The following is a 13,242-nucleotide window of genomic DNA, read 5'->3' on the forward strand; positions in this document are numbered from 1 at the left end:
ATGCAAGTTCTTCCCTTTATTTCTGCAAGTAGCACTGCAATCATAACTTACAAAAAAGTTTAAAATACAAAATGTACATGAAATTACAATACAAGGCTCTGTAAACATCTAGAACTTAATCTTTATTGTCCCATATTTTTAAATATAAAACTTCAATTTGAATGATTTCCAAACCTCAAGGAATGACATCCATTGCGAGTATCAAAAATAGACTTTTCAAAGCTTTGTTTGTATCAGAACAAAATGGTCATGTTCTTTTCATTCTTTGGTTTAAAAAAGATGGCAGTTCCACTGATAACAGATGAAAGCTTTCCTACGGAAATTCAGATTGGTAGGTCATGGTAGCTTCAGAAATTAAAACTTTTTATTTTTTGCTCCATGGWTTACCATACTACCCCTTCAATTTTTGTTTTTAACATTGATCTTTGATCCCGCCTTAGAGAGAAGCTACTTCATCGTTAAGGCTTTGCTTCAAGTTTAGGAYCTAAATTAGTATTAAGTTTTGGAAGAGGGCTCAAGGAGGAGAAAGAACTTAAGGGCAAGAAAGTGGATGCCAACAAAATATCAACCGCTGCAGGGTTCTGTTGTTGAATTCAATTTGCATAGTCCAATAGAGATTGTGTGCTTTTTATACCACTAAAAATTATACAAGATTAACAGTCTTTCACCTACATTATCACACAAGCTAAAATAAAATTAAGACCCTTGTACTGAAGCTTTTACAAGGCAAATACAAAACTGCTTTAGTATCCAAAGCTATATATATTTTTTTAATTTCATTTTTTTTTTTAAATAGGAAAGCATCTCTATGTCTACAGGCATCAAGGTATTTAAAGGCATCAGAAGATTTAGTGCATAGCAACTCTGGATTGTTTGGGCTCCTATATTTCAGGTACAGGATGAATTCCAGCTACTTACTCGGAGAACTTGCAAGGAGAAGTCTGTACCAGTAGGATAAAGGAGCATAAATCCCATACAGTATGAACAGCTTGGAAGTTAGAATTCTCCTACAAACAACAGTTAATGCAAAAGACCTGGTACATGAATGAAACCTAGGACATACCTTGCACCAGCACACAGTCTGAAAACAATTACATATCTTACAGTGTTTTTTCCTTTTTTTGTTTTGCTTTTTTTAAAAAAAAAGTGTTTAAAAACATAAGTAGATGTATTTCTGAACATGTCAACCCTTTTCTAGGATTATTAATGTAAATAAGTATAGGACAGAGTAAAGCACCATCACTGAGGGACAGTTAAAATATCACTTTTCACTGCTTTTTTTTTTTCCTTTCAAATTTACAGATTTGCACTTCTGAACAGTACATTCACAAGAGGGATGCTTAGATTTCCAGCATATACACACACTGGCCTAACATTAAATTGTTTCAAATAGGTTGCCCTCTTAAAAGGAARTATTTTATAAAATGTGCTAATTTCACCCACTTGATGTATGGCCATTTTCAAAGTCAGTGATTCAGCTATTACAGAAGTGGTTAGGTCTACTTCAATGGTATTGCTTGGACTGTGACTTAAGTTTAGGTGTAATGKCTCGTATGCAAGAAGCTCAATGTAGCCTCCCCTGATTGTCTGCCAATTGCATCACAGAAATCTATATTTACTTAGTCTTTTTTCATTAACAGAACCCACTTTAAGATGTTCTACTGTGATTTTTAAGAGTTTATAGCAATTTTCTACAGACCAGAGGCACATCCTCCCCATGCGTTCAGCCATTAAAGTGTCCACAGTTGTCTGATCGGAACGCAATTACCCTTCCTATTTTTCGATAATTTTGACTGTGTTTGCTCTCTATTTTCATTTAGAGCATCATGACTCATCCAAATCAGGAGCTAAAAAAAAAATCTTAAGTATTTGAGGTTTGGTGTATTTCTGATCTTGGTGAGTGTTGTTTTACCCTGTATGAACCATATTAGAAAGCTTTGTAAACTACAATTTCTTTAGGGCACGAGAGGGCACTGGGGGGGTGGTGGCCGTGCGTGTTTCTGGCCTGAACGGGCAGTTTCAGATCCTCTCCTAGGTTCCTAATCATAGAGGCCTGAGATTTTTTGATAACTATGTAAACATTATCAGATTATATGGGTAAGGGAAATGCATCCTTTGAACACAGCACAAAGTGCACTGCGTATGCTGCTGCCACAAATCCTGTGCATTTCTTTGGTAACTTCTGCTTCACGCATTTACAATTTAAAAAAGGGCAAATTATGCTACTTATTAATTCACAGTAAATTATGTTGTATCAGACTAAAGCTTATAAATGGTTTCAATTTAAAGAACTGTAATTGTCATCTCCTTAGGAGTTCAGAGTGGCATGGTTCAGGTATACAGCATGTAAGATGGAGGTGACCAAATGATTTATTGCATGGAAAATTTGAATGCCACCGAATTGGTAACTTCGAAACAGCTTTTGTAGTGATAACAGGAACACCCAGATCCCCAGCAAATATTAAATTTCTCCTGTAGCTAACATGGCTTTGAAGTTGCAGTTCTTTACTCTAAAATCCTACTTCTCAAATTTGATTACAAATGTAACTTTCTAAGAAAGAAAACTATTTCAAGAAGGAGCCTGTGCTAATAAAGTACAGGAAGATTATCCACAAAGTTATAAAAGTTAATTTTGGAATGTCATTTCTATCCCAACACTTCCATGATGGAATGGTCTTTTTGCAGCCTATCAAGTAACATTTTCAGTTTATAAACAAGTGCAGATCTACATTTGGCTTTGCTTCCTATGAATCTAAGAGAGAAAACACTATAAAGTATTTGTGTACACAATGACTTCCATGGCATTGGCTTCAGATGACAGGTATGATTTGCCTCTGGAAGATCTTGTTAAAAAAATTTAAACAATATAAGCTTAAAGGCTTTCCAAAATGACCAAAAGGTGTTACAAATCATCAGTTACAATTATGCTATCTCTAAGGGAAAGCAGCACACTGAAGAGGTGTATTAAATCTTTCTCCACGTTCGGTACTGTGAATATTATAAGAGCAAACTAACATCTTCACACATTTGAAGCACTTACAATATAAAAGTATTCTATTTAAATGCAAAAAAAAAAAAAAAAAAGCAAAGCTCGTTTGCAACTTTTGAACAGTTAAAATATCTGGTGTAGATTCTGTGTGTCCGTTTTAAGAAGTCACTTTACAGCATCTGAGGAACTATCATTATAAATGCTCTGTCTCTACATCAAAAATGAAACCCGCTAAAAGGGCTATGCAAGGATCCACTGTTCCAGTTCATAAAGGCCACAGAGTTGGAAGCACAGTAAGTCTAAAGAGGAAGAGGATGAAGTAATATTCAGAGAAACTGTGAAGCTTTCAAGGATGCTCAGTTGTAAGCTTATCTGTTACTGGATTCCATCCGATATTCCTGTCTCCAGCGATCCAGGGCATGTCTGGGGAGACTGGCTGGCCACTGTCGTTCCATGTGACACTGAGATCTGTGACATGTCTCTTCCTATGATCTCATTCACTACAAAAAGAAAAAAAGAAAAAAAGTGTCTGTTTTTAAACCTTCCAAAATGCAGCACTTATAAAGTTATGGCTAACTGCATGTACATTAAAAAAAATGTTCTAGCTTGCTCTTAGCTTTGCATTGTGTACTTACCATAATCCATGTGGGGGGGGTTCCCAAAACATTTAAGGCAGGCAAGTAAATGCACATTCATGCAACCCAGGTGACTGACAGGCCCAGCACAGGCAAGTTCAGTACAGATTTCCCCAAGGAACTCTTGCCATGTGAGAATTTAAGGAGAACAACAAGAGGTTCTGCTGCTGTGGGAACCTTGGCCATACCAAGCTACTTACAGAACTTCCTCAGAACTTGGATTTGGGCTGATACAGTATTTTCTGCAATGCACAGCTAACTAGCCAGYGTTCTGAAATTGCAGTAACTTTATCGGACAACTTCTTCTATCAAAAATAACTGAGACTGACTAATATGCAGGCTGGATTGTGTGTGTGATAAACTTACCATGCAATAGTCAGCTAATACTATTTACAAATGAGACACCCCCCTATAAATACAAGAGATGAGTACACAAGTTGTGAACAWGTAAAAGTTTTACTGTTACTCTAAAGCCCAGACAGAAGTAAAAGTATTATTTAATTTGGAAGATGACAGGAATCATTTTAATGGTTGAGCTAAAGTGCACTGATATAAATGCCCACTTTAAAAAGGGGGCAATGACAAGTTGACTGAAAAAAATGAACTGGTAATAATCTAAATAGAGAAGAAAAATATTACATTTAATATATGAAACCAACAATATATGAGACCAACAAAAGTATACAGTATCCTAGAACAGGCAATCATAGTAAATGTTTTTCACACAATATCAATAAATACTGAATCCCTTAATTGTAAGACATTTGAACATGTCAAATTATTATAATTAATAACTTCTTGGAGCTTTTAAGAACTACCTACACTTTTAACAAAAAATAAATGCTTAATGCCAGAGTGGAACAGCCCTGTCACACCTCACATTTTTCTTCCGAAGAACTTGGGGGCAGGATATACTTTTAGTCTGAGGCTAGTCTAGATTTACACAGTTTATATGGATYCACATTAGGAACATGTACAATTTCTTACTGGAACACAGTACCAGCAATCCCTCCCCCTCTGTCTTTGCAACACACAAATTTACTGCAGTAGTAGAACTTGCCTAGGGGTTTTCCTAGGGCTGTTATATCTTCAAACACAAATTGTATTTAAGTACCCCTTTTTGGTGGTGTTACAAGCAGTGTCTGAAGGAGTTCTATCTGACARCCATGCAATCCTGAATCCTCCTTCTGCCACGTCTCTGACAAAGGTGTTTTTTTCACCTTCTCCTAGCCCATAATCTCCTGCCTAGCACATTTTATTTGATGCTTTCCGAGAGAGCCCCTTTCACACTGCAGCTAAAGCTGCAAGCAACAAATGTACAAGGGGAAGCCTGCAGAATTAGAAATCTGAAGCACAGAATTTGAATATACATCATCTTCCTCCACAGAGTCATTACACTTTAGAGCATGCAGTGGCCTGTTGTTAAATCTCAAATCCTAACTCACAAACATAACCATGGATTTTTTTCATGAATATTGCTTAGCAAAATCCAAAGTTCTTAAATCCTAAAGAGAAGAAATCTTCTTCAGACCTGAGAAATGACAGAGCTCAGCCAATACTGATGGTATTTTATCTAACAAAAGGATACTCATTGTTTCACTTGCAAAAGAAAGCTTCCTCTGCACCTTTGCTGTTTTCARCTATGGTGGGGACGCTATTCTTGAAATACAGCTAGATAAAGTTTCATGTGTCCTTTCACTTAAGTTTAGGAGACATCCAGCAAGCAATTAGATACCAGGAAAGCAAGAAGCTATTTAGTCAATTTAGCACATGCACTTGCATTTTATAAAATTTCCTTTTGCCCTTCAGTTTCTTGGTGTTACAGTGGCTTAGTTAATACTTAGCACTGGTTCATTGCCTATCGATCACCTGAAARTCTTGAGCTATCAGCAATAATTGAGCAGATAAAATCAAAAGAGCCAACAAAGGTTTTATGTGCTAATAATCAAGGCTGCTAATCTTGAAGTAATGATTGGATCAGAAATGAGATTCGTGACAAGATCAGTACTGGACAAGAATAAAATCAAAATCAGATGCTTGACACATGCTACAATCTCTATTAAAACATGGCACATTCCTCAACTATAAAAGTGAACACAACATTTGAAAACTTGATTGTTGGGTAAGGCATGAATCAAAATGCAACGTAAATTTGTTTCTCTCCCTCTCTGGCTGTGAAACAAAAACAACTTTTAATGACTMTCCTGTGTCTATTTAATTGACCTCTTTGGCAGTTATCCCAGATTTCAGAATTTCAACTCTTACTTTATTTGCGATAGTTTCACCTTTTTTTTTCCCTTAGTATTTACACAAAATGAAAGCTGGCTGCTAGATTTATWCTAATAGTTAAAAATAGACTGTGCGGAACAGAATTTAGGTTGGTGGGAAAAAACCCTTTGCCACACACTTGGATGGACCTCTCCGTACTGACAGTACCAGCATGTACTGCATTTTCTGCTCTCCGCGTTGCATCTTACACAACATGAAGATGATCTGGTGGCTCCCCTTCTCTCTTTTTTTTTTCTTCTTTTTAAATGCTAACATAAACTCTCACCAATACCAGTAGTTCAGAGATGAAGATAACCAGTTCTAACTGCTGGATTTGCTGTCAAGCTTATAAAGAGAGCAACCGCATATTCGCTCTATTCAGGGACTGTTCCCACTGTTTTGACTTCACATAGTGTTCTGTTTGCTTTTGTAAGTCCCTGCTGACTGTACACATGAAAGACAGGGAGCTGCTGAGATTGATACAGAATAGGGGCCATGGCTCCTTAGAGGCCTGTTTTTTATTTTTTTTTTTTTTTCTCTTTTCCTTTAACTCTTAGGATGAGGGCTTTGCCTCCTGGTCACTGAAGTCTTGCCCTGGGACAGCTGATAAAGCTATTGCTGCAGCTGTTTGGGGCAGGAACAGCCAGACTGCTCACAAAAATCTTAAAAACTGCTGTAATCTGCAAACCAGAGTTTTAAGACAAACTAAAATTAGGAATAAATGCTCAGCCATCTGTGCAGTGAGACACACAAACAGCTAGTGCTAATAATCTCATCAGCTGTTCCAGTAAAAAAATGAAGTTGTGAATCTGTAGTTGTGAATTGCCACTGTTTTAACTATTTGTTCTAAACACTTTACTGATACTTAAGAGTCCTAACATAATCCTTTTAAAAAGAATTCTGCCGTGACAATCTCAATTTCCTTGACTGAGAACATGAATGCAAAAAACCTTCTAGGATCACTTGGTCTTCTGCATTTCTTCTGGCAGTTACTATTTTGTCATCTGTTGGTCCTAGTGGGAAACTCTGAAAGGCTGCAGGCCTCTAGCATGTTTGGACCTAGCAACTCCCCCTCGGGCCTAGCAACTCTCTCAAGAACATCTTMATCTAGAACTTCTTGTTCTCTCACCAGATTTCACATTTAACCATAATAATTTTCATGTTCTTTTCTGTTTTCTTCATTTAAAAGCAAATCCTAGTCTTTCTCACTGTGCAGCTTRATTTTAAGTTTAGTCTGAACCCACACTGAAAGTCTACAGGCTGTTGCATTTTTTTACCCTTTTTATGACTTTTTGGGGAGTAAGCTGCATTATTTTCATGCAGTTCCCCATCTGAAGCACTAATCAAGTTTGCCACAGCTTGCAATGCTAAAACTGATACAGAACAACTCTTTAAAAGCAAGGTGTTTGAACCAGTTCCTGTGTGTTTCTTGGGACCAAATAAAGCAATGTTTCCCCCTGTGGGTTCTTCTCATGACTTAGAGCTCCATGAAGCAGTYGTGAAACTTGCCCATTCTACAAAGGGTGACTCAATTATTCCATTCTTGTGCTTCCTGCCTTTGCAGCTTGTCTGCTCTCCCACAGCACACCGYAGTTACAGCTGCTCTCCTGTTCTGTATTATAATCCAGACATTCTACTTCTATTCTAGGCCTGGGAGTTAAATCTGTACTGCTGGTTGATATAGATGACTTATTTGATACTAATTTGATACCGAGTTTTTTTTAAGGTATAGAACCATTTCTCTGCCTTTTCTGTGTAAACATGAACCTTGCATTAGGTTCTTGTCAAATATCCGAAAAACTTGTAARTATTTTTCCACCATCTTTCTCTAATTTATTTCTTAGATATTAGCATCTGTGCRTAAGCATGTTTTTGTCTGCATATGGTGGGTTTTTTTGGGTGTGCTTTTATTATAGAGGGTTTAGCTTTTGGGTTGCATTCATAAAGTTCAGGTTTTGCCCAAATCTGCCCAACCTTCTATCTGAGGATTAACTTTTAACTGAGGATTTACTATTAAAATGACTCCATCATTCAAGGACTCATGCTCCTCAATGAGCTAAGCCATAGCTGGTATGTTACTAATCCATTTGTGGCTTCAACATACAAAAATATATGCTAATTTACAAAGTCCATTGTTCTGGTTCCACATCACAGCTACTTACCTCACTGACATCAGTTTGTTATGTAAATGCAAAGGAGAACAAACTCAAAATGTTGGAAGATGGTAAAAGACCAACTTTGTAATTTCTTTTTAATAGTTTTGTGAGCAAACTTTACTATCAGTCTACACAACAATTGTGTAATAGTTTTAATAAGACTTTAACAAAGCTAGGTCACTTAACTTTGAATAGTCCCAAATTGACTGTACACAGTATTCCTGTTTAAAAATCCATGTGGAATGTAATTGTGCCTTATAACAAAGGGACAGCATAGTTCCTTGGCATTTAGGGATTTTTGTAAAAGTGAAAACCCCTTGAGAAGAATGAGCATAACACAAACACAAGCAATGCACTGTTTGCCAGCATCTTATCTCTTACGAATCTGTCAAGTAGTAACTATATAATTATCTTGCTTATATGTGAAATAAAGAAGCTGAAGGCATCTTACAACAAACCCATATGTTTTTTCCCCCCTCAACTGTACAGRACACTCAGCTAGAAACCTGTTCATGAAATCCCTATTCCTGAGACTTGAGATTGGTACTGCATGCCACTGTGTTCTGTCTAGTTAAACTAACGTTGCCTTGTCTTTCTAAAAGAAAGAAAATCATCCCACGTTTCTTATAGCTCATTCACTCATCCAGTCACTGCACAGCCTTGACCGTACTTGGCTCATGATTTTCAAAGACTCTGCTATTATTTTACTAGATCCTACAGCACTCAGGAAGTTCTGTGGCAGCTTTATGTTAAGTGGAGGYTTTTACTGAATAAGCTCACACCTGGCTCAACTTCTGGACTTTCCAACTATTACAGAGTAAGCAGGTGTCCAAATACAGCAATACTTGAGTATTAAATACCACTTTTCACTTGTAGATGTTATGACTATTAAAACACTTTCACCTTTTCTCTGTGCTCCAATTTCAAACATTGAAGCGTGTCAGTAAGCAGACTCACCCTCTAGATTTTCCACATAGGAGTTGGACATGAGTGCTGAATGTTGAGTCCATTTCTCTGTTGAACCTGATGGCTGGTATTCCAGGTCAGAGATAAAACTGTCTGTGTCAGAGAAGAAGACAGACATAACTACTGGCTGGACTAAACCAAGAAGTTACAGTTCACTCAACCAGGAAGTGACTTCCACTTTTCTTTTAATAGCACTGACTTCAAGTACCCAGTTTCATTCACCACTACTACATATTTTGATATAAGTAACTATTTAAAGATCATCAGTATGTTTCTAAAAAAACAGTATCAGTTACTTGTATTTAATTACTTTTCAGTTATCAACCAGAGCCATAAAAGGATTAAAAATTTCAGATGCTTATCTAATCATCATGAATTTTATACTATAGAAAGCTCATTTTAATAACTGTGTTAGTTTAGAACATTCACTCTTACAATTTTCTCAAATGCTTCCTTAATAAGGTCCAATCATAAGTGCTCATGCCACTCAATAGCACCTCCACTGATCAAGGTAGGCAAAAGAGTGCTAGCAAATAAAAAATTCTATTTTTATTCTTCTGCCCTTTAAAGAGAGCAAACTGTTGCTGTAAACAGCTGTTAACTTCCCCTTTACTTGCCAAGCTATCTGCGTATTCCCCCAAGGTGCTGATCTGCAGTAAGTGAGGCTACAGTTTAAAGCATCAGAAAACCTGGTATGACTGTGGAATAAGCAGCTCTGCCAGAGAAAGCCCGTGCAAGACTACCAAGGAGGAACTGGAAAAAATGTACTCCACTGACCTGTTTCCTGCAAGGAAAAATTAGGGTGGAATATTGTATTTATTACATTAACAAGAGTATGCTTATTCAGTTGTGATTAGTGAACATGCAGGAGTCACACAAACCTATTATTTTATTGCTTTTAATCAAGGATTCATTGCAAATTTAGTAAACTGTGTTTTAAAGAGTGAGCAGAATTACTCTAGAAACTGGCTAATTTCTGCCTTCTGGATAGAGCCGCACATGCTTTGCCAATATGATTTGCAAGGTGACTCCTGGGAGCCTGAAAAAGGCTATTCTGATTTCCTCCTGAAATTCAGATAGCTCATATTATTTCTTTGGATGATCTCTTAAGATTGCTTAATGTGTAAAATTAAACGTATTTAAATTGGATGTGGAAGGCAGTACCTCAAGTTTGTCAAAGTGTCCACTGCCACTCTGAAGGAACTTAGCAGACAAAGATAATTCTGGTCAAATAGGAGGTGGGTTAAGAGAAGAATACCACTCCAACCACCATGATAGAGCAGGAATGACCAGCAGGAAAGTCATATTTAAAGAATTCAGGGTGATAGGAAGCAAAACACTGAGATGAAATAAATCAACCTTTGTGGACAATAATCCTCTTTCAAGCTCAGGCTTTCAAAGGAGTACACAACATAGTGACATAAGTCAGTGGAGCTAATACATCTTTCTAAGCAGGAGTGTCTGCACTAGGAAGTCTACAAAGGGTTATAACACAGAAAAGAGTTATTTGTCACTTTAGCAAAGAAATATGATTCTGATTTTTTTTTAAATTAGTTTCATACAGGGAGGGATTCTGAGTTACTTGTGGTGTCCTAACAAAGCTGATGACAGTAGTATGCTTTTACTTGTATACACTTCTGACCAAGTATGTTGTATTTAACACATGTAACATCTCCTGTCACCAGCTTCTGRAATAAAGTGTGCACTTGGTTAGGACATACAGTGCTTATCATTTGAGAAACAAAGCAAATAAAGCAGCAGCCTATTAAAGCATACAGTATAGCATAAGGATTTTGTAGTACAACATATAGAGAAGTTAAATACATTAAAACATTCCTTTATGTTATCATTTCATATACATCTGAGAAACGTTCCTTTTTTTTAAACTTCAATTTTCTACACCAGATTTGGGTCAAATGAGTCACATAAAAATTAGAGTGCCATTAAGAATATAGACAGAACAAAGAGCTACTAGACTCCTACCATTTTGAATTGATCAACTTGTTCTTTTGTAGCACAAGCTGCCTAAAACATACCTTGCATATCCTTAAATACTTAGGCATAGAAAATACTAACTGAAAAAGACAAAAGGGCAACTTGCCTTATAGCACAAAATGTGCTGGTTTAAGAASAGTGGATCCCACACTGGAATAATTCATTCCTTGCATGCACCCCTATAGTAGGTAGTACAGTGTAGGTTGGGGGGGCAGTTGTTTAAGTTCTTTGCAATAGGTTGCCAAACAACTATGTGAAATTTCCTGCATCTGCTCCCTAGCTTGGCTAGTACTGCTGTGCCCATCTTGAAAGTATTGTTRTTATTTTTTACAGACCAGCTGACTAAGTTACTGTATTTTACAGATGCAGTTAAGATTAGTAAACCTCAAAGAGCATTATGAGCAGACTGCAGCACAGGCTTCRTTGGATTTCTGCCTTCTTTTGCCACTTACAGATAGAGCTCTATCAGCTGTATTTATATTAAGAATCCCCACAGCTACATCACATTTGTTAGTGCCGTATATTTAGCTTGGTTTTCAACTCCATGCAACCAGCAAGGGATGTAGTGTCAACTTGCACTACGAAAAGGAGGCCAGGCTATAATTATCCCTCAGCCTTCTGTGCCGTGGAGCAGCCAGCCGCGCTCGGCTGGGTCGGGATCACGGGCACATGGYAGCGCCGATTTGCAACTGCCAACGGTCAAGGACACGGGTGGTTGCCTTGAGAGCCATCTCAGACCACCATGAAGCCCTAAGATAGACTCAGTGTTACTAATTTCAGGTTTAATAGCAACTTTAGTCACAAGTACCTTTTAGAAAAATGTTAAAATAAACATTGGTTAAGAGTATGTTTTCCACGGGCACTTAACGTCCACAGATACATAGACATGAGTGACTGTGCCTTGGCAGGACACGTCCTGCAGGTATTTGGTGCAGGAACACAAGACCCTGTTCAAGTCACAGCTACAATATATATCCTATACTGATCTACAGTGGAATCAATATGCCTGCCTCTCTTAAGAAAGGTCTTAACATAGTAGGAAGATAYGGGGCACATGCCGTGCAGGGGAAAGCAGTGCAGAAGTGTCTAAGCACGTTTTGGCCAAGCGTTGCAATGACCTGCCTTCCTCCTCGCCGCTCTGCTCCTTCTGTGAGGATCTGCACCAGGACATACACAYGCCACCCACATTCCTAGAGCATGTTTCTAACCTGTTCTGGTTTTTAAATTTGAATCTTTTGGGGGTGATGCAGCTAGGTGTCCTTATTTTGAATTAGTTAAAAGGTGTTCTAAGATGAAATCCTCACAGAGGCAAACAGCAGGATTCATACATTAGCTCCTCAGATATCTGAAGAATTATCCGAAGTTCTTAAAGCATCAAAAATTCATAAGTGGTCACCTTCTCCACAGCTGTTTTTCCAGTCTCCATTGTGCAACCACAATGAATGACCCCACTAGAAGATACGGTCAGAGGATCCATTACCTCTTGACAACTCAAAATACWCGAGTCTTTTTCTCCTCACTGTTCCACCACCTTTTCCTATTAACCTACTACAAAGTGCCCAGACCTTTCTGTATCTTGCTCATAATTAATATGAATCCACATCTAAAAAAAGCAAACTCCCATTACCTTTCAAAATATTTTCGATTCTGCCTCATCACCTCACTCAACCTCAAGCTCTCACTGCAGGCGTCCACAAGTTTAGAGAAGAATTAGAACCGTACACTGCTTTGTACTGCAGGGTTTGCACTGCTTGATATATATTTAAATATACTGAATACTATGAAAGGAAGAGCTTGAACACAGTTTAAGTAAATTTAGTATTATTTTCTGCTTCCTTTTAGCAGAAAGAATATACAGAGAGCTCAGCAGGCAACACTGGCTGAAGTTCTTGTGCACGGTATGACACTTTGTCCAATGCTTAGGAATAGAGTCCTAACGCTGTCTGAGAAGTACTGGAAGAGGCCTCCCCTCCGCACTGAGCTAGATGCCAGCAGAGCCTGTCTTCTTGAAGACCCTCAATGCTTTGTCTGGTAGAAGGCTGTGCTTTGAAAGAATGATTTGGTAATGCAGAAATTCTGTACATGTAGAGAGAATACAAGGTATAGTCACTCCGAATACACTTGCAGTATGTACTACCATGATGGAAGCCTAAAAAATTAAATGGATTTCCACAAATCTTCTAGCARAGATCAGAATCATCTCTGGGCATCAAACAAGAGAATCTGTCCCCTA

General features: G+C 37.7%; 1 protein-coding gene across 2 annotated transcripts in view; it reads right to left on the bottom strand.

Annotated features, from left to right (window-relative positions):
- Positions 1-521: 521 nt before the first annotated feature.
- NFATC3 (nuclear factor of activated T cells 3) overlaps positions 522-13,242 on the bottom strand; it is a 57,755-nt gene continuing 45,034 nt past the window's right edge. Inside the window, exons 10-11 of one of the 2 annotated variants that reach the window (XM_026039808.1) lie at positions 9,006-9,107; positions 522-3,489 (exon numbers count right to left, since the gene is read on the bottom strand). In XM_026039808.1, coding sequence (XP_025895593.1) covers positions 3,365-3,489; positions 9,006-9,107 — 227 coding nt within the window. In that variant the 3' untranslated portion in view covers positions 522-3,364. The remainder of the gene's footprint in view (positions 3,490-9,005; positions 9,108-13,242) is intronic. The other variant, XM_026039809.1, reaches the window with a different exon arrangement.

The sequence above is a fragment of the Nothoprocta perdicaria genome, unplaced genomic scaffold (assembly GCF_003342845.1).
Source record: "Nothoprocta perdicaria isolate Ctin4 unplaced genomic scaffold, notPer1 scaffold_242, whole genome shotgun sequence".
Taxonomy (NCBI): domain Eukaryota; kingdom Metazoa; phylum Chordata; class Aves; order Tinamiformes; family Tinamidae; genus Nothoprocta; species Nothoprocta perdicaria.